The following is a 23,791-nucleotide window of genomic DNA, read 5'->3' as shown; positions in this document are numbered from 1 at the left end:
ACTGAGCCCAGAACAACTAGATGGGGCCTGGATACCACCACTGACAGCTCTGACAGGGATCACAGTACAGGGTCCCAGACAGAGCTGGAGAAAAATGTAGAACAAAATTCAAATTCACAAAAAAAAAGACCAGACTTGCTGGTCTGACAGAGACTGGAGAAACCCCAAGAGTATGGCCCCTGGACACCTTTTAACTCAGTAGTGAAGTCACTCCTGAGGTTCACCCCTGAGGTTCACCCTTCAGCCAAACATTAGACAGGTCAATAGGGCAAACGATAACACGCGTGAGGATGTTCTTTGTAGTTCAGTCATTGTATACAAGACTCAGTGGGCACACCAGCCCAAAAGCAAAGATGAGAAGGCAGAAAGGGACAGGAAAACTGGATGAATGGAAACAGGGAACCCGGGGTGGAGAATGGGAGAGTGTTGACACATCAGTGGGTTGGGAACCAGTGTCACAAAACAGTTTGTTTAATGAGAAACTAATCTGCTCTGTAAACTTTCACCTAAAGCACAATTGAAAAAAAGAAAGAAAGAAAAGGACCTCTTGTTTGGTAAAGTAGAGGATCAGTGAAGGAAAGGGAAACCCTCAATGCAATGGATTGACACACTAGCTGCAACGATACGCTCAAACATACCAACAATCATGAACACGGCGCAGGACCAGGCAATGTTTCATTCCGTTATACATAAAGTCATCATGAGTCAGAGCCAACTTGATGGCAACTAACAACAACAGCGTGTCTAGGAAAGCTGCTCTAGGGAGTTGTCCCACTGGAGGCACTTTGCTACAAAACCACCCAAATCCAGGGTGCAGGTGGAAGCTGCTGGCCTCTGCTGCTGTAGCCTGGCACTAGAGAAACCATATGGACTGCAGGAGCCTGCCAAACAAGCACACCGGAACCTGGAAAAGGAGCCCTTTTCTCCTGCAGTGGCTCTCCAGTGCCGTCTACTGACAGCTGAGAAAGAAATAATATTTAAAGGGCCCAGAGCAGGCAGGAGCCCTGGTGGCACAGTGGTTAAGAGCTTCAGTTGCTAACCAAAAAGGTTGGCAGTTCAAATCTACCAGCTGCTCCTTGGAAACCCTTTGGGGCAGCTCTACTCTGTCCTATAGGGTCAGTATGTGTTGGAATCAACTCAAGGGCAATGGGTTTTTATGGGTAGAGCAGGCAATGAAAAGTGGATTTAGAGCTGAGACATATTAATTCATAATGGCCCATACTCAAACACCTCCCTAGGCTAATTATATCCTTGTTCATAAACAGAGAGAGAAAGAAAGGGAGATTGGGATTCTGAACACACAATTCTCCTTCAGAATTAAACAAAAGCCTTGGGCATCTATCTGATTGGACTAACTTAGGTCAGAGGTCAACCCTAAACCATGCTCGTGTTTAGGATATGAGGAAGCCATGCTTATATTTACCTAGAGATCAGACTCCATCCTTGTTTCTGAAACAAATTGAGGTCATATTCCCTCAAACCACATGGCTACCAACCAACAAGGAAGAAGTGGGATGAATGCCGGGAGGCTACCACAGTGTACGTAGATACAGTACAAGAAGCAGGAAGGGTACTTAAAGAGATCAGGCCATTTAGGCAAACTTTTAATAAGCTGTGCAGCCTATCCATTTTGTTCTGGAAACATTTGACTAGCAGTGACTTAATGAGAAAAAAAAAAAAAAGTCCCTTAATATACGCTGCTGCTTCCAGTGCCTCCTGATTTAACAAATGTCCAATTAGGATGTATATAAAATATATACTAAAAGGGAAATAGTCAAGTATTTATAAATCATGGTTTTTTTTGTTTGTTTTTCATAGGTGCTAAATTTTATGCTTCCTCGCCAAAGCAAGAAAAAAGTGGACGCCATTATTTCTGAGGCACAAGATGCAGAGTATAAACTTGAGTTTGTTCCAACTACCACCATAGAATATGTTAATAGCTTAGTATTTCTTGATGAAATTCAGGAAAGGGTGAGTTGGCGATACTATGTAACTCAGATTTCCAGATGTAATGCTAGATAAGGGAGATATATGACAAGAAAGAGTGAGGGACAGAAGATCAGGCAATGACTGCCAAAATGTCAGAAACCTTTTCAAACCAAGTTAATAGATACCCTGTGTCACTGTATAATGACAGGCTAACATTTATCAAACTTAGTACAAGTCAGTAGTTGTACTAAATTTTTTACATGCATTACATTTTTAATCCTCACAAAAATTTGAGAAGTATGGGTAATATTTATCCTCATTCTGCAGATGAGGAAACAAGGGCTAAAACAGGCTATGTTGCCCAAGATCACAGAGCTTGTATGTGGTAGAAATGGAATTTAAATGTAGATCTCCGTGACCACAAAGCCCACGGCTCAACTACAGCTCACTGCATGTAGTAAATGATAATCGAATTGGAATCTAGATATTAGTTATAATGGATGTCTTTGATCCTCGATCTGTATCCATGTAATAGTCAGGATCCTTTCTCTTACAAATGAAAGAACCCCAACTTACACTGCCCTAAGTGGAGAAGTTGTGGGGCAGAGAAGAGTAGATTCAAGGATTCAAATGGCATAAATGATGTGATCAGGTCTCTGTCTCTCTCTCTCTCTCACACACACACACACGCACACATTCTCTCACACACACACACATTCTCTCTCTCACACACACACACACGCACACATTCTCACACACACACGCACACATTCTCTCTCACACACATGCACACATTCTCTCACATGCACACATTCTCTCTCACACACACGCACACATTCTCTCACACACACACGCACACATTCTCTCACACACACACATTCTCACATACACACACATTCTCTCACATTCTCTCTCTCACACACGTACACATTCTCTCACACATGCACACATTCTCTCACACACACGCACATTCTCTCACACACACATTCTCTCACACACACACGCACACATTCTCTCTCTCACACACACACGCACACATTCTCTCACACACACGCACACATACTCTCACACACGTACACATTCTCTCACACACACACACATTCTCTCTCACGCACACATTCTCTCACGCACACACACATTCTCTTTCTCACACACACACACGCACACATTCTCTCTCTCTCACACACACACACTCTCTCTCTCTCCTTCATCTCCCTTGCTTCTTTCTGTCTGGAAACTCTTGGTTCCCTCCTCTCAGGCTCTTCCTGTGGCAGGCAATGTAGTATTTGGCTTCAGTAGTCAGTTATTCACAAGCTTTCACTCATATCAGTCTGGCATCAACATTTGAAATAGAGATAAATTATTTTCTTAAATATCTGGAAATTGAAGAAATGTTGCAAATAAAAAAACATAAACTGAATGAAACAAGTAATTAACAACTGGATAGTCTGTTATATATTGTTAACACAGTTAATAATGAAGGCTGTTTCACATGCCTACAAAAGTAACAACTTTGCTTCTCATTTCAAGAACAGGACCTTCTCAAAAGGGCAGATAGTTATAGATTTTTTTCTCAGGTTTGTTTATATGTCATCTCAGGGCTCTAAAGATAACAAGCATTTAATATTATTTGTATCTATTAAAACTTTTTGAACAAATAACCAAAATTCACTTAAGCTAGCTTGGCTAAAACGGAGACCCTATTTAAAGGTTTAAGGGTGTTTCATGGAATCCCCAGTCAAGAATATAACTAGACTTTGGAACTGACTAGAACCAGGAATGGGGAGGCTGTAGGAACCCCAGGTAGACCTCTCTTTCATCTCTCCTCTCTGCATCTCTCTGACTGACTGCTTTGCTCTTGTCCTCTCCCTCTGCAGATGAGCTGTTTCTGTTGCTTCATCTAACAGCAGAAACGTAGCCACCAGCAGCTCCAAGTTACACATTGCAAGTCTAGCCAGCCACCGAGAGAGAGAGAGAATCTCTTTCTTCCAATATCAATTCTAAATGTCTAGTAAATTGATGCAGGTACCCTCCCTGTCCTGTAAACTGTGACAGGAAGGTAAGACCCACATTGTACTCAACAGTTGTGAAGGATAGACTACTGTCACCTTGTGGTTCCAGAGCAAGAGAGTCAATGTGCCATGCAGAAAACCCAGACTGTGTCCCATGAGGTTGTCTTTGCATTGCTGGGTGGTGTGTTGGGGTAGCAGCTTCCCTAAGGAACTGCTCTGCACACGAGTGACTTGTCTTAGAACTTGATCCATTCATTCAGCAAACTTAATGAGCACCTTCTAAGCAGGGTGCAAGCATTACAACAATGAGTAAGCCTGTTTTCAAGGAGCTCATAGTCTAGAATGAAAGCAGACAATTATTATAATGTGATTAGTATAATAATGGGGATAAGTACAAGATACTGTTATAAGACTAGGGCATTTGTGGTGAACCTTGCCATTGGCCACAGCAGGCTTTGCAGAGGGTGGAGTATTTAAGTCATGTTGTGAGGTACATCCAGACGTTCGGGTAGGCATTCCAGGGAGAGGGAAAATCATGTACAAAGACATGTGGCAGCATGACATGAACACAACATGGCACTTGGTATGCTATGGAGAAACTGTGTTTGGTGGAAAAAGCTGATGAATGATAAGTAAAGTAGTATCGTCAAGAATAGGACAGAGGGAATGGATTATAGAGATGTTAAGGAAGTAAAATTTAAAGGACTTAGTGGACAATTGAATGAGAGGGGCAGCAAGAAGAGTCCAAGATGACTCTTAGGTATTGTTATAGATTGAATTGTGTCCCCCAAAAACTCATGTCGACTTCGCTGGGCCATGATTCCCAGTATTGTGTGATTGTCCACCATTCTGTCATCTGATGTGATTTTCCTATGTGTTGTAAATCCTACCTCTATGATGTTAATGAGGCAGGATTAGAGGCAGTTATGTTAATGAGGCAGGACTCAATCTACAAAAGTAGGGTGTATATTGAGTCAATCTTTTGAGATATAAAAGAGAGAAGTGAGCAGAGAGACAAGGGGACCTCCTACCACCAAGAAAGCAGAGTTGGAAGCAGAGTGCGTCCTTTTGACCTGGGGTCTCTGCGCTGAGAAGCTCCTAGACCAGGGAAAATTGATGACAAGGACCTTCCCCCAGAGCCAACAGACAGAGAAAGCCTTTTCCTAGAACTGGTGCTGTGAATTCAGAATTCTAACCTCCTGAATTGTGAGAGAATAAACTTCTGTTTGTTAAAGCCATCCATTTATAGTATTTCTGTTATAGCAGCAGTAGATAAGTGAGACAGGTGTCTTTACGAGACCAAATGGGCAGATTCTATCCAAAAGCAGGATGAAAAGGCAGGAAAGGATAGGAACTGATAGAACGGACACAGGGAACCCAGGGTGGAAAGGGGGAGTGTGCTGTCACATTGTGGGGATTGCAACTAATGTCACAAAACAATGTGTATAAATTTTTGAATGAGAAATTAACTTCAGCTGTAAACTTTCACTTAAAGCACAATAAAAAAAAAATAAACTAAAAGGGATGGGTAGATAGTGATACCATTAAACAGCATAGGTAGGGCAGGCCACATAATTCCTTGTCTGACCAGGATATTTTTGAGAGTGGAAGAGGCACTCTTAATCATTATGCCAGGACAGTAAGTATAAACCAGGACACTTCCAGAGAAACCTGGACCTATGCATACCCCAGTTACAGGAAATACAGGAAGATGAACAGATCTTGATGGAGGGAGAATTAGTTCTCTTTATAGTTTGGTTTGAGATGTTAGGACAGTTTTGATTGAAAGAAGCAAAAACTCACATAGGTAGCTTAGAAAAATGAGAAGATTTATTGTAAGGTTACAGGGGTATCTGGAATTCAAAGGCATGGATAGAGCCAGAAAGGACAGGAAGTAGGGACTAGAGCAGCATGAAGAAACCAAAAATGCCTCTCTATCTCTCATCTCTGCTCTTCTCTAGAACATTAGTTCTCCAAGAGTGGTCCCCAAACCAGCAGCATCGGCATCACCTGGGAACTTGTTAGAACGTAAATTCTTGGGCCCCACCCCAGACCTGCTGAATCAGAAACTGAGGAGGAGCTCAGCAGTCTGTTTTTAATAAGCTTTCCAGGTGATTGTCAGGCAAGCTAGAGGTGGAGAACCGTTTCCCTGAAAGCTTCTCTGCCGGCATGTTCTCATGTTGAGAACCTACGTTTTGTTTGCACGGGAAAGCAAATGGCCTCTGCCAACAGCTACAGAGGCTAACTTTTCCCAGGTGTAAGAGAGGAATCAGGACTGAGCGAGGTCATCTCTGTCGCAGTTTGATGCTGCTTGGTTCAGCTTATGGCCAGCAGGCTTGACCAAGTTGTATACACATGGCCGCTCCCTCTCTAACCATGTGGCAGTGGGGGTGTCCCCCCAAATTAGGGAGTCAGTTGGCAGAAAATTAGGAGAGACAAGAAATACAGTGTCCAGTATAAGTGTCTGTCAAAGTGAAGATGTTTAGAAGTCAGTTGGGTTTAGTAAAAGAATTTATGAAAGGATACTGAGAAGCTGCAGATTCTCTGAAGCAACCATAGATCTGGGTTCTTAACTGCGCAGTGAGGAACATGGCCCACCCACACCTCGGGGCTGCTCTGGGACCATCACTGCTCAGCACATTCCTTGAGGCTCAGATGTTACAGCTGAACCACAACCACTCTTATCCTCCCAGCCCTTGTTGTCTCTGAAAATTCTAAATATTGGCACTGTTTAATCCTACTACAGAACAAAAAACGAGACAGAGAGAAAAAGAAAAATAAACGTAAGAGTAATACTAACTGTGCTCAGCTCTGAACACCTTACCTCCTGAACCTGATTACCTGTATCGCAGCGATGACTATACTTGCCATCCAGCAGGCTTCAGCCGATTTGATTATAACGTTAAACGCCCTCCTCGTGTGCTCACTTTTCACAGCTTAATGTTCATGATGCACAGTGACCTTTTCCTATTAAAAAAGCAAAAACAAAACAAAAAACGTAAAGCATATGATAGGGCTCTGCTGCATTTAACAAGCAACCAATGTTTCTATTTAGATCGAAAGCCTTGAAGAAGAAGCTAACATAGTGGTTCGAATGTACAAGCTTATTGAGCAATATCAGGTGCCTACACCTCCTGAAGACTTTGCTGTTTTTGCAACTATGAAGCCATCCATTATTGCTGTTCGAAATGCCATTGATAAATCAGTGGGTGATAGAGATACAAGCATCAAGCAATTTTGTCTGCATTTGGGTAGAGATCTTGAAGAGCTAAACAATGAAGTGAACGAAGTAAAGCTGCAAGCCCAGGTAAGCGATAGCAGGACTGAAAAATCTGTGTAAAGTTTTACTGTTATGTTTTATTAAACCATTTAAGGAGCATATTTGATTTTCAATCTGATTTAGCTTTTGTTTTTATGGTTTCATTCTAAACAATTAACAATGTCTTTGAGCTGCTATTGAAAATTGGAAGCATTTCTGAACCTCTCTTTAAGTACAAAATAGATTCCAGACCCTTGCAAGTAAAATACACATGTCGTATTGAATTATATTCCTCCTGGGTTGTTATTTATTATTTTGAAATGAACATTTTTACAACTTGCCAGCACACTTTATAGCTATTGTCACAAATTTTAAGTTTGTTTAGCCACAATATTTGAAAATTCTCCTTTGGAAAGAGGCAGAGTACAAATTGATAAATGGTAATGAAGAATAGTTGGTTAACGCACCAATTTTATTATAGAAAAGACATGGGAATTTTTTTTCAAAGAATTTAGAATAGACATCTGGGTGATTCTTACCTGAAACATACATGAAAATATGATTTTGTAATCATCTATTATTTTACTATTAACGTTAAATCTTAGTGCAGAACTATAAAACTATGTAAATTTATAATTAAGTAGAAAAATTGGAAACAAACTCAGTGTCCATCAACAGAGAATTAATAAAATGTGCTAGGGTATATCCATTCAAAGGACTATGATGCAGACATTAAAAATTACAATATATATTTCTATGGATTCACATGGAAACATAATAACTTACGTTTCTTGTGTGCTTACTGTGTCAAGTACTGTTTTAAGGTCTTGGCATTGGTTTTACTTTTGTATTAGAGTTTTTTATTTTTCTCACAGAGAAAACTGTACATAACTATACATAACTCTACAACTCAGTGAATTATCAGAAAGTGAACAAATCCATATACCTACTACTCAGGTCAAGAACTATAGCATTACTAGTGTCATAGAAGTCGCCCGGTGATGCAATGGTTAAAGCACTCAGCTTGTAACTGAAAGGTCAACAGTTGGAACCCAACTACCCTAAATTCTGATACCACAAATTAGTTTTGCCTGTTTTTGAACTTCAATGAAATAGAATGATACAGTATGTCCTTTATTTTGTTTTTTATATTCCTAAGCATCATCCATGTCACTGCGTGTGGATGTATATAGTCTATCCTTTTTGTTGCTGTATAGTATTTCATTGTATGCCACAATTTACTTAACCATTGCATGGTTGATGGACAATGGGATTATTTACAGTTTGAGGCAATTATAAACAGTGCTTCTAGGAACATTCTTCTGTATGTATGCATGTTGTAACTCATTTACTTCTCAGAACGCATGTGAGGTTTTGTTATTCACACTTCATAGAGAAGGAAACTAAAGTACAGGAAGGTTAAGTAACTTGCGCAGCGTCACACAGGTAATAAATGGAGGAGCCAGGCTTCAAGCTTAGGCAGTCTGCGTCTAGCCATTAATAGTCTGCTATTAACTGCCGTACTATATAATGTATTACATACACTACTAAAAAGTGTGACTAATTATTTTTTGTTTAAGAATAATGTATATGTGTATAGCTAGATCACTAGAGAAAGCATAAAGTACCAGCAAGTGCTTTATGTGTAATCACACATTTTAAAAAGCATGATGCACATACACAGAAGTAATAGCAGAGGTTCTCTCTACATGGTGGGATGACAAGTACTTCTATAGAGGATTTGAACTTAATTTACTATCGTCCTTAAGCAAAGAATTTCTTTATTCTTTCCATAAATTATACCATCTTGCTGTTAAGACCCCGACTCCTGCTGATCAGGCGAGTAGCAGAGAAAAACCCAAATTTGACAATTGATGATAATGCATTTCAGAAAATGTAATGAAAATGTCTCTTTCAGTCTAACTTGGTCTGTTTTGGATAGTTTAATTCAGTTCAAAATCTGAACTCCCTATGGGTCATTTCTTTGCCCTTAAGAGATTTCACCACCTTTGCTACCAGCTCTTCCCACTCCTGCCCCATCAGGGGTAGCTTGCATTGCCTCACGGTTGATGGAGGGGAGGGGCATGTGGTCCTCAGTCTGCCCTCTGGATCAGAGCGGCCTCCAGTGCAGTTTGGCTGGTCTGCATCTGGGTGCCCCAGGTAGTTGTTCACTAAGGGTCCTTCTTGGTTCTTTAGGCACCACGCTAGCCCCTGTTGCAATCCATCACTCCTGCCAATAGCTTGTAGTATCACGTGGTCTGGGGCTTTCACATCCTGACCTCAGACCTCGTCTGGTCTTAGGTATGTGTACACACACACACACACACACACACACACACACACACACACACACACACACACACACGTGTTCTTTCTGCAGTTCTTACTTCCAGAATCATCTAGCGCATGTTGCCATTTTGAATGCAGGGCCATAGTGAACCAGGGATGGAATAATTGGTCTTCCCAAACTATGGCTGTAATAATCTGATTCCTCCAATTTTGTCAGATTCTCCGAGACATAATTAGGTGTTTCTGCTTTCCTCCAGAACCATTCCATTCCCATTCACTGAGGTTTCAACCCCAGCAGGTCATCCAGGAAACTTATGTCTGGCCATTCATTCTTCATTTTCTCTCTTCCTCCCTCTCAGAATTCAAAGGACTTCCCACTTCCCCTTTTTGTAAAATGGAAATTTTCCGTATATAATATCTTCTTCCTTCTCTTCCCTATTACCTTCACTTCTCCTTCCCTGAAGTCATGCTGGTTGAAGGAATGTAGGCAATGAAAGCAGGTGACAGAAAACACATTAGGTACTATTTAAAAACATTGTTATCCCCAGGTCACTTCTTTATACATTTCTGTATTTTTTTATGGCATACACTGCTTTAAAATTCAGGAAAAGCAAACATGTTAACATATTAAAAAAAAAAAAAAGAGTGAAAGGAGAATTGGGGAAAATATTTTTTTGAAATTGTTTATTAATTCATTTAATTTAATTAGTCTACATCAAAAAGTAGGAATTACTAACCAAAGACTATTTTAATTTTACAGGATCCACAGATTTTGGATATTACCACTGACCAATCCAAAATAAAGTTAATGTTGAATGATCTGCAATTAGTTATAGATGATCTACAAAAACGTGCTTTTCAGTACAAATCCTATCAGAAGAATTTTAAGGTAATGAGAGCCTTACACATCTGTTTTTAAAATGTGTGCATAGAAAGTGGAATCCACTTTCAGCACTGTGACTGTCCATATTCAGTGCTGGACACCTATGTGCTAGTCACTGTGCTAGGAACAGTGTGAAACACAATATATGACGTGTTCCCTGCCTTTAATGTGTTTAAAGATTTGTGCATATTTCTTATTAAAAAGTAATTGTGAATTATTGAAAACTCTCAGATCAGACACTGTAATTTCTACATTAAAATGTATGTGAATTTTTAAATGTGGTCAATTAAAGCCCCTCTGTTCTTTCTTAGGAAACCCTGGTGGTGTAGTGGTTAAGACCTGTGGCTGCTAACCAAAAAATCGGCAGTTTGAACCCACCAGGAACTCCTCGGAAACCCTATGGGGCAGTTCTACTCTGTCCTACAGGGTCACTATGAGTAGGAATCGACTCGACAGCAAAGAGTTTTTTTGGTTCTTTCTTATGTAAGATTCAAGATTCCTTTATATTCATGTGTGTGCCATGAATCCACAAATAGTGCATGATTTACCCAGGTTTGATGTACCGGTTTGATGAAAGAAGCGATCTTCAGCTAATTCAGGAGATAGATGGGCCAAAAGGGCAGGTTGGACAGACTGAAAGATGTGCCTTATAAAAATGAGGAGAAAGTGGGGAGGGATGCAAGTGTTCTGGACAACTTTTAGAGACTAACAAGAAAAGAGAATATTCCTAGGGTCAAAGCCAGGGAGCCACTAGCAATGAGGAAGGTGTTGTTAGTTTCCCCAAAAGTCTCAGAGCAGTGTGCCTCGACCTGGTATGGGAATGCACCACTCTCTTCCAGAGCCCCAGCTGGATGGCCCCAGAGTGCTTGAGGAGCTGTCCACTGAAATCCCAGGGCTGGGAAGAGAAATCTGCAAAATAATGAGTTCACACCGGCAGTGCAGCTGGTACAATGCTTGAGGCAGGAGGTTGTGTGTGAGAGAACCAGGGTTCAAACTGTTCCCAGGTTGAGTTAATTGACTTACAAGACAGGAAAGTGTGCAGTAGGGAGGGTACGGAGGAAAAACTGCTTGATAAAAATTTACAGCTAACAGGTGGGCACTTAATGGATCAGAAAGAATAGCGTTGCTTGAGCCAGAGCCTGAAACAAAGGAATGTGCCCCCCTCTCTTCTCCGCTCCATGTCTGTACTGAACTGATTCTTTCATGATCGTCTCAGATCGAAGTTTCCTTCTGTAGCGCCCAACTATCTGGGGGAGAGGATGGAAGCCTAACAGGCCTAGATCATGGAATTGTGTCTAACTCTTGAGCGAAGACTTAGGGCTAAATCTCTAATGTCAAAACTCTAATGTATCACAGTCCTCACAATTCTGTGCAACCAGCTTCTCAAAGGTTTCCCCACCTCCCAGCTAAGGCAGTCTTCAAATCGTCTCAGGAAAATGGCTTTTTTAGATTGCAACCTTTCTCTCCACAAGGTTCAGATACAGGCCATGGGATTAGGAAGAGGTACGAAACCAGGCTATCCTCTCCATCATAAATCTCTCCAGCCCCACCCCCATCACCAACTACTACACAGACATCTTCACCCTCTTCCATCGTTCAAGCACACAAGCCTTAAAGGAAATTGTGCCTCTGAAGACTCATCTGTTTTCCAAAATAGGCCAGGCCTATATGTGCATGCATGATCCAACTTGAGGTGGAATTCCCATAATACACTTAAATTATTTATGTCCTCAGAGAATATTTAAGTTCTTAAGGAGTTATATTTTTTACTCAAAAAGAAATTATAATATATGTAGGTTTTTTTTTCCCCTCATTTGTTTCTATCGCTCCTTTTCTTTTCCCACTTAGGACCAACATTCTACCAAGTCACTGAGCAAGAATTACTAATAGGAGGATAACATAAGATCTTTATATCTGAAAACTAAATAATGTATTTTGGTTATTATGTCTTTAAAGGTAGAAGTATCCAAGTTTGAGGCTTTGGAAGAAGTTTGTGCCGAATTGAAGCTCAAACAATTGCTGTGGGATTCTTTCTCTGAATGGGATAAACTCCAAGAAGAATGGTTAAAGGTAGAAAAATGACTCAATTCTTAAATCATTTTTGTATTCATTAAAATTAAAATCCTAATATAAATTATAACTTTTAACAATTTGGTATATGCCTAATTTCGGTGAAATATGCTATGTTATAATTTTATGTGAATTATTATCAGCTTTTCAGTGAAATGCACAAAGGTCCTTCTGTCACTGTTTGCTGCAGAGCAGAATGTATTATCATAAGGCAGGCTTCTTGGGTCCTCCATTTGATAAGGCTAAGCAAAGGAAGTATCAGAGGACTTCACTGTATGACATTTAACTACTTTGTGGTTTTTCAACACAATGTTGTCATGATACACCCAAGTATTCTTGAGGATTGTAGAATTCTATCTGTGATCCACACACCTTAGGTTTCTGTTCTTGCTGTCATTTATAAAAGGAGACCACTTAATTCACTGTGATAGAACAGAATTACAGTGATGAGATCTATGATCTTTCCTTGAGAACTCAATAATAAACTTGCTTAATTAGGGAGCCAAGCACCAACAGCCACCACAGAGTTTGATTTCTAGGCTCTACCCTTATATTCAAACCATAATTAGGGCCAATCCTGTAGGAGATAGAATAGGATGCCCCCCATACTTTCAGGTATAATATTGACATGTTGGAAATATCATCAATTTCACAAATATTGTTTTGCACATAATTTTAGAAGTCAGATAGCTAGATTACACAACAATGACACAGGAATTCCCAGGTAATGTTCTATGGGCTGGGGATACCATTGGAGAATAAGAAGAACAAAGGTCAAACCTTTATGGAATTTATTTTTTAGTGGGGAAAACAGAAAACAAATAAATACTGGCTATAATACCAGAGAATTTTAAGGGCTCTCATCTAAGTCATTTGTGACTTGTCTCAGAAGTAGAAAATGCTCCTGAAAAGTAAGGAAGAAGCTTAGAGAGTTTTCTGATTACTACTGTAAATTAGAGCAGTGACTTCCAAATTGGAGTGCATTCACCATAGGAAATGTACAAGAAGACCTATTGGGGCAGAAGGTTGACAAATTTCCTATTGCCCTAAGTTCATATGACTATCTGACATGTCAATAGATATGTGCACCTAGCCAAAAGGTTGGTGGTTCACACCCACCCAGAGGCACCCCGGAAGACAGGTCTGGTGATCTGCTTCCAAAAGGTCACAGCCTTGAAAGCCCTACGGAGCAGATCTACTCTGTAACACTGGAGTCACTGTAAGTTGGAATTGATTCTTTGGCAGCTAACAACAATATGTTTATATAATTAATAAATGCATTTATAGATATATAAGCATATGTTGGGGGACATCTTTAAAAACATTTGTATTAAAGGTATACCTAATCAAATAAAAGGAGACTACTGGATTAGAAATTTCTACCTAGCTAAAGTAAAAACGAGTTGTCTCCTTAGAAGACTTTAAGAGTGTTGGCCCTCAGGAGTAAACTACAGGGAACGCGATATTACATCTGATGATGTGGGAGACAACATGAGAAGAATAAAAAGCAGGTGCCTGATATAATATTAGTAATTTCATTTCCAAAAGTATAGAAATGACTTGGATTAACAATTTATTTACTAGGAAAATCTGACTAAAATAAAATATGGTTACTAATTCAAGCTTACCTTTTATCATATGTCTTAACTTCTTTTTTTAAAATTTTCACAGTCCAAATTTGACTGCCTGGATCCAGAAATGCTAAACTCCCAGGTTACTAAATATGCCAAATTTGTGGCTCAGTTGGAAAAAGGCTTGCCACCCAACAATGTAGTGCCCCAGCTCAAACATAAGGTGGAAAAAATGAAAGAAAAGGTAAGATCAGTAGAAATTATTTCAGAAACTCTAGGTCTGCTGGTTATAACTTGATGCTAATGAAACAAAAGTCAGGAATTCCTCCCTATTTAAGTTAAGCTGCTTTGCAGAGAAAAGAAAAAAATATACAAATTCAGTTTTTGAAGATGCACAGGCTGTATCCCTACCTTCAACTGGCCAAATCATGCAGTTGAACACCTTGGTAAGAAGGGCCATTCAGAGTAAGAGCTCCCAAGTGGTGAGAGGGCAGATGGTGCAGGAATGAGTAGTAGATGTGCTGAGGAACTTACCCCTCAACCCCGAGGAAGCCTGATGAGGCTAGGGCAGCTTTGTCCATTTATAGCACTGCATCGTGCAAATATTGCCATTGTCCCGGTGTGCCATAATGTGAAAAAGGTTGGGAAGCCGGACAGTAGGTGTGCAGGACTGTCTCTTTCAAACTGAGCACCGCTGAGCCAGTGCTTAAAATGGAAAGGAAAAGGGAAATGACTGTATCCTTTTAACCAGTTTGCATTAGAATTTTTTTTAAGAGATGAGATAAATGACCGAAAGAAGACATAGGTGGGAAAAGAAAGCAAAGCTTCAGGCAGAATGAGAAGCATATTTACCACCTTGACTGTTCTTATACAGGCTTTTTGTTTTGTTTTGTTTTTATTTTACCTTTAAACTTATAATATCTAGTCAAAACACTGTTTTCCGAAGTGATTGGGGTCATCCTCTTTCTTCTTCATCATCGTTAGTGTGGTTATGTCATATGATTGTCACCACGATTGTGGTTATTTCTCACAGCCTGCGTTGCATCTTAGGTTGTCCCAAAACCCTGGTTGATTTTTTTTTTTTTTTTAGTTTTCATACAGCAGAAGTCACTCTTCATGATATACAGTTCTGTGGGGTTTGACAAATGGGTTGAGTCATGTATCCAACACAACAGTAGCATATGGAACAGTTTTATCACCCCAAAACTTCCTTTGTACTGTCTTTTGTAGTCAGCCCCTCCTCCCACCCTAGCCCCTGACAACCATTGTCTGTTTTGCGTCCCTATAGTTTTACCTTTTTACAGAATATGATATTAATGGAATCATACAATATGCAGCCTTTTGGGTCTTTCTTCTTTCACTTAGCAAAATTCATTTAAGCTCCATCCATGTACTTATACCTAGAATATATGACATACTTTTGTAACTCAAAAATAAAATGACAGATAATCCTTAAAAATGGGCAAAATATTTGAATAGACATTTCCCCAAAGAAGACACATAAAAAGATTCTGAACATCATTAGTTATCAGGAAAGTGTAAATCAAAACCACAATGAGATATTACTTCATACCCACTAGGATGGCTATGATCAAAAAGACAGATAATAATAAGTGTTGGTGAAGATCTGGAGAAATTGAAATCCTCATACATTGCTGGTGAGAATGTAAACTGGTACAGCCACGTTGGAAAACAGTTTCCCAAAATGTTAAACATAGAGTTACCATAAAAAACAAAAACAAACAAAACTCGTTGCCATCGAGTCGATTCCAACTCGTAGCAACCTTTTAGGACAGAGTGAAATGCACCACAGGGTTTCCAAGGAGCAGCTGGTGGATTTGAACTGCTGACCTTTTGGTTAGCAGCCAACCTCTTAACCACTACACCACCAGGGCTCCATATTACTGAGTAATTCCACTCCTAGGTATATAACCAAGAGAAATGTAAACATATATTCACACAAAAACTTGTACATGAATGTTCATAGAAGCATTATTAATAATAGCCAAAATGGGAAAAAAACAAAACAAAACAAATGTCCATCAACTTATGAATGGATAAACAAAATGTGGTATCTCCATACAATGAAATATTTTATGTCTATAATATATGCATGTATATATATATAAAGAAATGAAGTATAGATACATTCTACAACATAAATGAACCTAGAAAATATTATGCCAAGTGAAAGAAGCCAGTCACAAAAGGCCACATAGTATATTTTATGGATTTAGTTGTGCCCCCCCACCCTCAAAATATGTTGAAGTCCTAAATTCTGGTACCTGAGAATGTGACCTTATTTGGAAAGAGGATCTATGAAGAGTATTCAGTTAACATGAGGTCATATCAGAGTAAAGTGAGTCCTAATCCAATTATAGTGGGCTCTTATAAAAGAGAAGAGACTCAGAGACATGGAGAAGACATCTACTTGAAGATGCAAGCCAAGAAATGCCTGGAGCTACCAGAAGCTGGAATAGACAAGGAAGGATTTTCCCTTAGAGTAGACAGAGACATCATGACCTTGCGAATACTCTTGAATCCAGACGCCTAGCCTCCAGAACTGCTCTTATAAGCTACCCAATTTTGAGTATTTTGTCACGGCAGCCCTATAAAACTAATACAGATGATTTCATTCATGTGAAATGTCCAGAATAGGGAAATCCATAGACACAGAAAGTAGATTAGTGCTTACCAGGGACTGTGGGGAAGGAGGAATGGGGAGTGTGTTAGTTTCTTAGAGCTACCATAACAAATTACTACAAACTTGGTGGCTTAAAACAACAGAAAGTTATTCTCTTACATATCAGACATCTGAAATCAAGGTGTCACCAAGGTTGATTCCTTCTGGAGACTCTGTAAGAGAAAGTGTTCCATGCCTCTCTCCCAGCTTTTGATGATTGCCAGAAATCCTTGGCATTCCTTGGCTTGTAGAAACATCCCTCAAATCTCTGCCTCTGTCTTGACATGTTTTCTCTTCTATGTGTCTTTTGGTGCATCCTCTCCTCTCCTTATAAAGACACTAGTCATTGGATTTAGAGTATAGCTTCATCGTAACTAATTACATCTTCAAAGACCCTATTTCCAAATAAGATCATATTCTAGCTTCCCTGTGGACATGAATTTGGGAAGGACAATATTCAGCTCAATACCGTCTGCACTCTGGCTCCCAAAATTTATGTTCATCCCACATGTAAAATACATTCACCTCATCCCAACATCCCCAAAAGACAGCCTATTCCAGCATTAACTCTAAATCCAAAATCTCATCTAAACATCAAATCAAAAAGTTCTAAATCCCATCATCTACGTCAGGTATGTGTGACACTCTGGGTATCATCCATCCTGGGGCAAAATTCCTCTCCATCTGTGGACCTGTGAAGCTAGAAAATAAGTTATCTGCTTCCAAAGTGCAGGCGTGGAACAGGCATGGGATAGACATTCCCATTCCAAATGGGAGCAATTGGAAGGAATAAAGGGGTCACTGATTCCAAGCAAGTCCAAAACCCAGCAGGTCAAATTCTATTTGGTTTCAAGGCCTAAGAATAATCCTCTGTGGCTCAAAACTCTATCCTCCAGGTGTACAGCCCAGCCCCCTAGGCCCTCAGCAGCAACAGCCCCATCCTCTCTGGCCTCTGCTTCTGCACCCATGGCTCTGCCCTCAGAGTCTTTTTTTCTTCATTTCATCCTATTTCTGTCCCCTTCAGTCTGAGCTGGCAGTGTTTTGCTGACATAAAATTCTTAAAAACCTTGTCCATCTCCTGTGAAACTCACAAGGATCTATGCTGGTGTTCCCCTTTAGTCTTGTTTTGTTTCATGGGCCTGTCTAATCTCTGGACGAAGGGTGAACCTCAGGAGTAATTTCATTACTGAGTGTCTTAGTTATCTAGTGCTGCTATAACAGAAATACCACAGACAGATGGCTTTAACAAAGAGAAGTTTATTCTCTCACAGTCCAGTAGGCTACAAGTCCAAATTCAGGGTGTCACCTCCAAGGGAACACTCTCTCTGTTGGCTCTGGAGGAAGGTCTGTGTCATCAATCTTCCCTTGGTCTGGGAGCTTCTCTGCCCAGGAACCTCAGGTCCAAAGGATGCGCTCTGCTACCGGCACTGCTTTCTTGGTGGTATGAGGTTCCCATGTGTCTCTGCTCACTTCTCGCTTTTATATTTCAAAGGAGATTGACTTAAAACACTATCCAATCTTGTAGACCTCATCAGTATAACTTCATCATAGTGATAGAGTTTACAACACATAGGGAAATCACATATAACCTCATCACAGAGATAGAGTTTAAAACACATAAGGAAATCACATCAGATTACAATACTGGGAATCATGACCTAGCCAAGTTGACAGATATTTTGGGGGGACACAATTCAATCCATGACACTGAGCTAAAGGGGTGTCCAGGGGTCATACTCTTCGGGGTTTCTCCAGTCTCTGTCTGGCCAGTTTAGTCTTTTTTTGCAGGTTAGAATTTTGTTCTAGATTTTTCTCCAGCTCTGTCCAGGACCCTCTATTGTGATCCCTGTCAGAGCAGTCAGTGGTGGTAGCCGGGCACCATCTAGTTGTACTGGACTCAGTCTGGTGGAGGCTGTGGTAGTTGCAGTCCGTTAGTCCTTTGGACTAATCTTTCCCTTGTGTCTTTAGTTTTCTTCATTCTCCCTTACTCCCAAAGGGGTGAGACAAGTGGAGTATCTTAGATGGCCTCTCACATGCTCTTAAGACCCCATGCCCTACTTGCCAAAGTAGAATGTAGAACACTTTCTTTATAAACTATGTTATGCCAATTGAGCTAGAAGTTCCCCGAGACCATGGTCCCCACAGCCTTCAGCCCAGTAATTCGGTCCCTCAGGGAGTTTGGATGTGTCTCTGGAGCTTCCATGACCTTATACAAGTTGTGCTGGCTTCCCCAATATTGTGCACTGTCTTACCCTTCACCAAAGTTTGGAATTCCGTTTTTTTGCAATGTTATCTATTATTTGGTATGATCCACACAGTCAAATGCCTTTGCATAGTCAGTAAAACACAGGTAAACATTTTTCTGGTATTCTCTGCTTTCAGCCAGGATCCATCTGACATCAGCAATGATATCCTGCTTCCACATCCTCTTCTGAATCCTGCTTGAACTTCTGGCAGTTCCTTGTTGATGTACTGCTGCAGCCGCTTCTGAATGATCTTCAGTAAAATTTTACTTGCGTGTGATACTAATGATATTGTTCGATAATTTCCACATTCAGTTGGATCATCTTTCTTTGGAATAGGCTTAAATATGGATCTCTTCCAATCTGTTGGCCAGGTGGCTGTTTTCCAAATTTCTAAAGAAGTGAGCACTTTCAGTGCTGCATCTGTTCGTTGATAACATCTCAGTTGGTATTCCATCAATTCCTGGAGCCTTGTCTTTCTCCAGTGCTTTCAGTGCAGCGTGGACCTCTTTCTTCAGTACTGTCGGTTCCTGATCATATGCTGCATCCTGAAATGGTTGAACATCTACCAGTTCTTTTTGGTATAGTGACTCTGTGTATTCCTTCAATCTACTTTTGATGCTTGCTGCATCGTTTAATATCTGTATAGGCTAATAATTTTCCAAATCATCAAGTGCTGGTTCCTTTTTGCTTAACAGTTCCCTCTTCAATTTATCTCTTTCTTCTCACATTTCACTATAAGCAGTGAGGAGAAACCAGTCCATACCTTCCACACTTTCCTTACAAATCTCTTCAGCTAATATCTAAGTTCATCACATACAAGTTCTACTTTCACCCTAACAGAACACAATTCAGCCAAGTTTTCTGCCTTTCCCCTGGGAACTAATAACATATTCATCATTAGTTTCTGAGACCTTTCCAGAAACAGCTTTAATATTCATATTTCTACCAATGTTCTGTCCATGACAATGTATGTATTTTCTAAGATAATAGAAGCTTTCCTTGTAGTTTTTCTCATTTCTCTCTGAGTTCTCACTCAGAGAATTGCCTTTAATATCTATGTTTTTGTCAATAGTCTCTTCAATGTAATATAGGCTTTTTCTATCATGTCTCAAAATTCTTCCAGCCTCTACCATTACCCTATTCCAAAGCCACTTCCACATTTTTAGATATTTGTTACAGTAGTACCCCACTTCCTGGTACCAAAATCTGTATCATTCAGGGTTCTCCAGAGAAACAGAATCACTAGAAAATGATGTGTGTGTGTCTGTGTGTGTAGAGAGAGAGAGAGATTTTAAGAAATTGGATGGCAAGTACAAAATATGTAGCGCAGGTCAGCAGGCTGGAAACTCAGGTAGTAATCAATACTGTAGTCTTCAGGCAGAATTTCTTCTTCTCTGGGAAGTCTTAGTCTTTGCTCTTAAGACCTTCAGCTGATTGAATTGGGCCCACTCACATCACTGAGGATAATCTCCACTTAAAGTCAACTGATTATAGATGTTAACCATATCCACAAAGTACTTTCTCAGTAACACCTACATTAGTGTTTGTTTAAATAACTATGTACTATAGCCTAGACAAGTTGACATATAAAACCAACAGTCACAAGGAGTGACTGCTTATGGGTATGGGGTTTCATTCTGGGGTGATGAAAATGTTCTAAAATTAGATAGTATTGATTGTTGCACAACTCTGTGAATTAGAATGAAGCTTCTATATATGTAAAAATAGATCCTTCTATGTTGTTACATGAATCAATAGATTTGCTTTTGTTGTTATTGTTAAGTAGAACTTGGTTCTTAATACCATTCTCCAGTAAAAGGAATCAAGAATCTTTGTAGAAATGACTGCTTCTAGGGATGGAGCAGAAAATATACTAGATTAGTGTCATGGATTGAATTGTGTCCCCCAAAAATATGTGTCAACTTGGTTAGGCCATGATTCTCCGTATTGTGTGGTTGCCCTCCATTTTGTGATTGTAATTTTATGTTAAAGAGGGTTAGGATGGGATTGTAATACCCTTACTAAGGTCACATCCCCAATCCAATGTAAAGGGAGTTTCCCTGGGGTGTGGCCTGCACCACCTTTTATTTTACAAGAGATAAAAGGAAAGGGAAGCAAGCAGAGAGTTGGAGACCTCATAACACCAAGAAAGCGATGCCGAGAGCAGAGTGCGTCCTTTGGTACCGGGGTTCCTGGGCGGAGAAGCTCCTAGTCCAAGGGAAGACTGATGACAAAGACCTTCCTCCAGAGCCGACAGAGAAAGCCTTCCCCTGGAGCTGACACCCTGAATTTGGACTTCTAGCCTACTAGACTGTGAGAAAATGAATTTTTCTTTGTTAAAGTCATCCACTTGTGGTATTTCTGTTACAGCAGCACTAGATGACTAAGACAATAAGCCTGGAGCAACTTGTAGTGCCAGAAAGTAAAGAAGTGGTCAAAACACAAAATGGTAGGGGTATGTTAAAGGGACCCAGGAATCAACTGAAAAACCTCTCAATGACCAAAGCTGGAATGGTTTGAGCAAAAAATAAAGAACATAGTATTGGATTATTACACAAATTATAAAATAAATATCCACGAGTTCATACTGATACAAATAAATGCCTAAATAAATAATAGAATAGACATGTTTTCCGTACAGAAAAATTCTGAATAATATATGAAGATACGGTCACCTCAAGAAGATGGAGCTTCATTTATTTTGATGTTCTGTTTTTAGGTACATGAGCATTTAGTATTGTTATTTCTTCTTGGAGAAGTGGCCTCTTTATCATTTATGTAATGTCCTACTTTACTTCTGATAAGATTCCTTATTCTGAAGTCTACATTGTCTGAAATTAATTAGCTACTCCAACTATTTAGGGGGGTAAGGGGGTGTTTGCATGACATTTTTTCTCAATCTTTTTGCTTTTTAGCGTATCTATGTGTTTATATTTAAAGTGGATTTCTTAGCATATAATAGGTTCCTACTTTTTATCTAATGTGACAATCTTAGTCTTTTAAATGGTATGTTTAGACCATTCATGTTTAAATTCATTATTGATAGGAGTGGATTAACATCTACCATTTTGCTAGCTGTTTTCTGTTTATTCCATTTGTCCTTTGTTTCTTTTTTTTTCCGCCTTCCTTTGCCTTTATTACATATGTTTTATGATTCCATTTTATCTCTTTTATTGAGATTATTATTCATACCTCTTTCAAAACAATTTTTAGTAGTTATGCTAGGTTTGTAGAGCCTGGGTGACACAAGTGGTTTTCAGTCAGCTGCTAACCTAAAGACTGGTGGTTCAAACCCACCCAGTGGCTCCGTAGAAGAAAGGCCTGGCAAGCTACTTCCATAAAGATTACAGCCAAGAAAACCATATGGAGCAGTCCTACTCTGTGAAACATGGGTTGCCATGAGTCAGGGGCTGACTCGATGGCAGCTAACAGCATCATCACCCTAGGTTTCAAACATAGATTTCCAATTAATCTAATCAACCTTCAAATAATATTATACTGCTTTGTTTGTAGGGTTGTTGGTATAGTTAATTGCCATAGAGTCAGCTTCAACTGATGGTGACCTTATGTATAACAGAACATAATGGTCCCTAGACTGTACCATCTTCATGATCATTGGTATGTTTGAATGCATTGTTGTGGCTATTGTGTCAATCAATCTCATTGAGGGTTTCCATAGTTTTCATTGACCCTTTACCAAACATGATGTCCTTTTCTAGTGACTGGTCTTTCCAGATGACATGTCCAAAGTAAGTGAGCTGAAGTCTTGCCATCCTCACTTCTAAGGAGCATTCTAGTTGTATTTCTTCTAAGACTGATTTGTTCTTTTTTTTGGTGGGGGGGCACTCTGTGGTAAATTCAATATTCTTTACCAACACGACAATTCAAATGCATGAATTCTTCTGTCTTCCTTTTTCATTGTCCAGCTTTAGCATACAGATGAGGTGATTAAAAAGACAATGGCTTGGGTCAGGTGCACATTAGTCATCAAAGTGACATCTTTGCTTTTTAAAATTTTAAGGAGATTTTTTGCAGCAGATTTGCCTGATGCAATACATCATTTGATTTTTGACTGCTGCTTCTATGGAATCCAAGTAGAATGAAATTGTTGACAACTTTGATTTTTTTCTCCATTTATCATGATGTTGTTTCTTGGTCTAGTTGTGCAGATTTTCATTTTATTCACATTCAGGTGTAATCCATAGGGAAGGCTGTAGTCTTTGACCTTCATCAGTAAGTGCTTCAAGTCCTCTTCATTTTCAGCAAGCAAGGTTGTGTCATCTGCATATCAGAGATTGTTAATGAGTCTTCCTCCAATCCTGATGCTGTGTTCTTCTTTGTGTGGCTTAGCTTCTCAGAATATTTGTTTAGCATACAGACTGAATAAGATGAAAGGATACAACCCTGCCACACACCTTTTCCAATTTTAAACCACACAGTATCACCTTAATCTGTTTGAACGACTACCTCTTGATCCATGTACAGGTTCCACATAAGTACAATTAAGTGTTCTGGAATTCCCATTCTTTGTAATGTTATCCATAATTTGTTATGATCCACACAGTCGAATGCCTTCATGTAGTCAATAAAACACAGGTAAAAATCTTTCTGGTATTCTCTGCTTTTGGCCAAGATCTACCTGACATCAATAATGATATCTCTCATTCCAGGTCCTCTTCTGAATCTGGTTTGAACTTCTGGCAGTTCCCTGTTGATTTACAACTGCAGCCATTTTTTAATTATCTTCAGCAAAATTTTGTTTTCCTGTGATACTAATGATATTATTTGATAATTTCTGCATCCCTTTTGATTGCTTTTTTTTTGGAATGGGCACAAATATGGATCTCTT

At 39.6% G+C, this 23,791-nt stretch overlaps 1 protein-coding gene across 1 annotated transcript in view; it reads left to right on the top strand.

Moving 5' to 3' along the window:
- Nucleotides 1-23,791, top strand: part of DNAH6 (dynein axonemal heavy chain 6) — a 349,864-nt gene that overhangs the window by 96,940 nt on the left and 229,133 nt on the right. Inside the window, exons 14-18 of the mRNA XM_004388248.1 lie at nt 1,819-1,971; nt 6,997-7,248; nt 10,250-10,378; nt 12,329-12,442; nt 14,114-14,257. Of these exons, the coding sequence (XP_004388305.1) occupies nt 1,819-1,971; nt 6,997-7,248; nt 10,250-10,378; nt 12,329-12,442; nt 14,114-14,257 (792 nt within the window). The remainder of the gene's footprint in view (nt 1-1,818; nt 1,972-6,996; nt 7,249-10,249; nt 10,379-12,328; nt 12,443-14,113; nt 14,258-23,791) is intronic.

Source organism: Trichechus manatus, unplaced genomic scaffold (assembly GCF_000243295.1).
Source record: "Trichechus manatus latirostris isolate Lorelei unplaced genomic scaffold, TriManLat1.0 scaffold00208, whole genome shotgun sequence".
NCBI classification, from domain to species: domain Eukaryota; kingdom Metazoa; phylum Chordata; class Mammalia; order Sirenia; family Trichechidae; genus Trichechus; species Trichechus manatus.
This window is presented reverse-complemented; position numbering and strand designations above follow the sequence as displayed.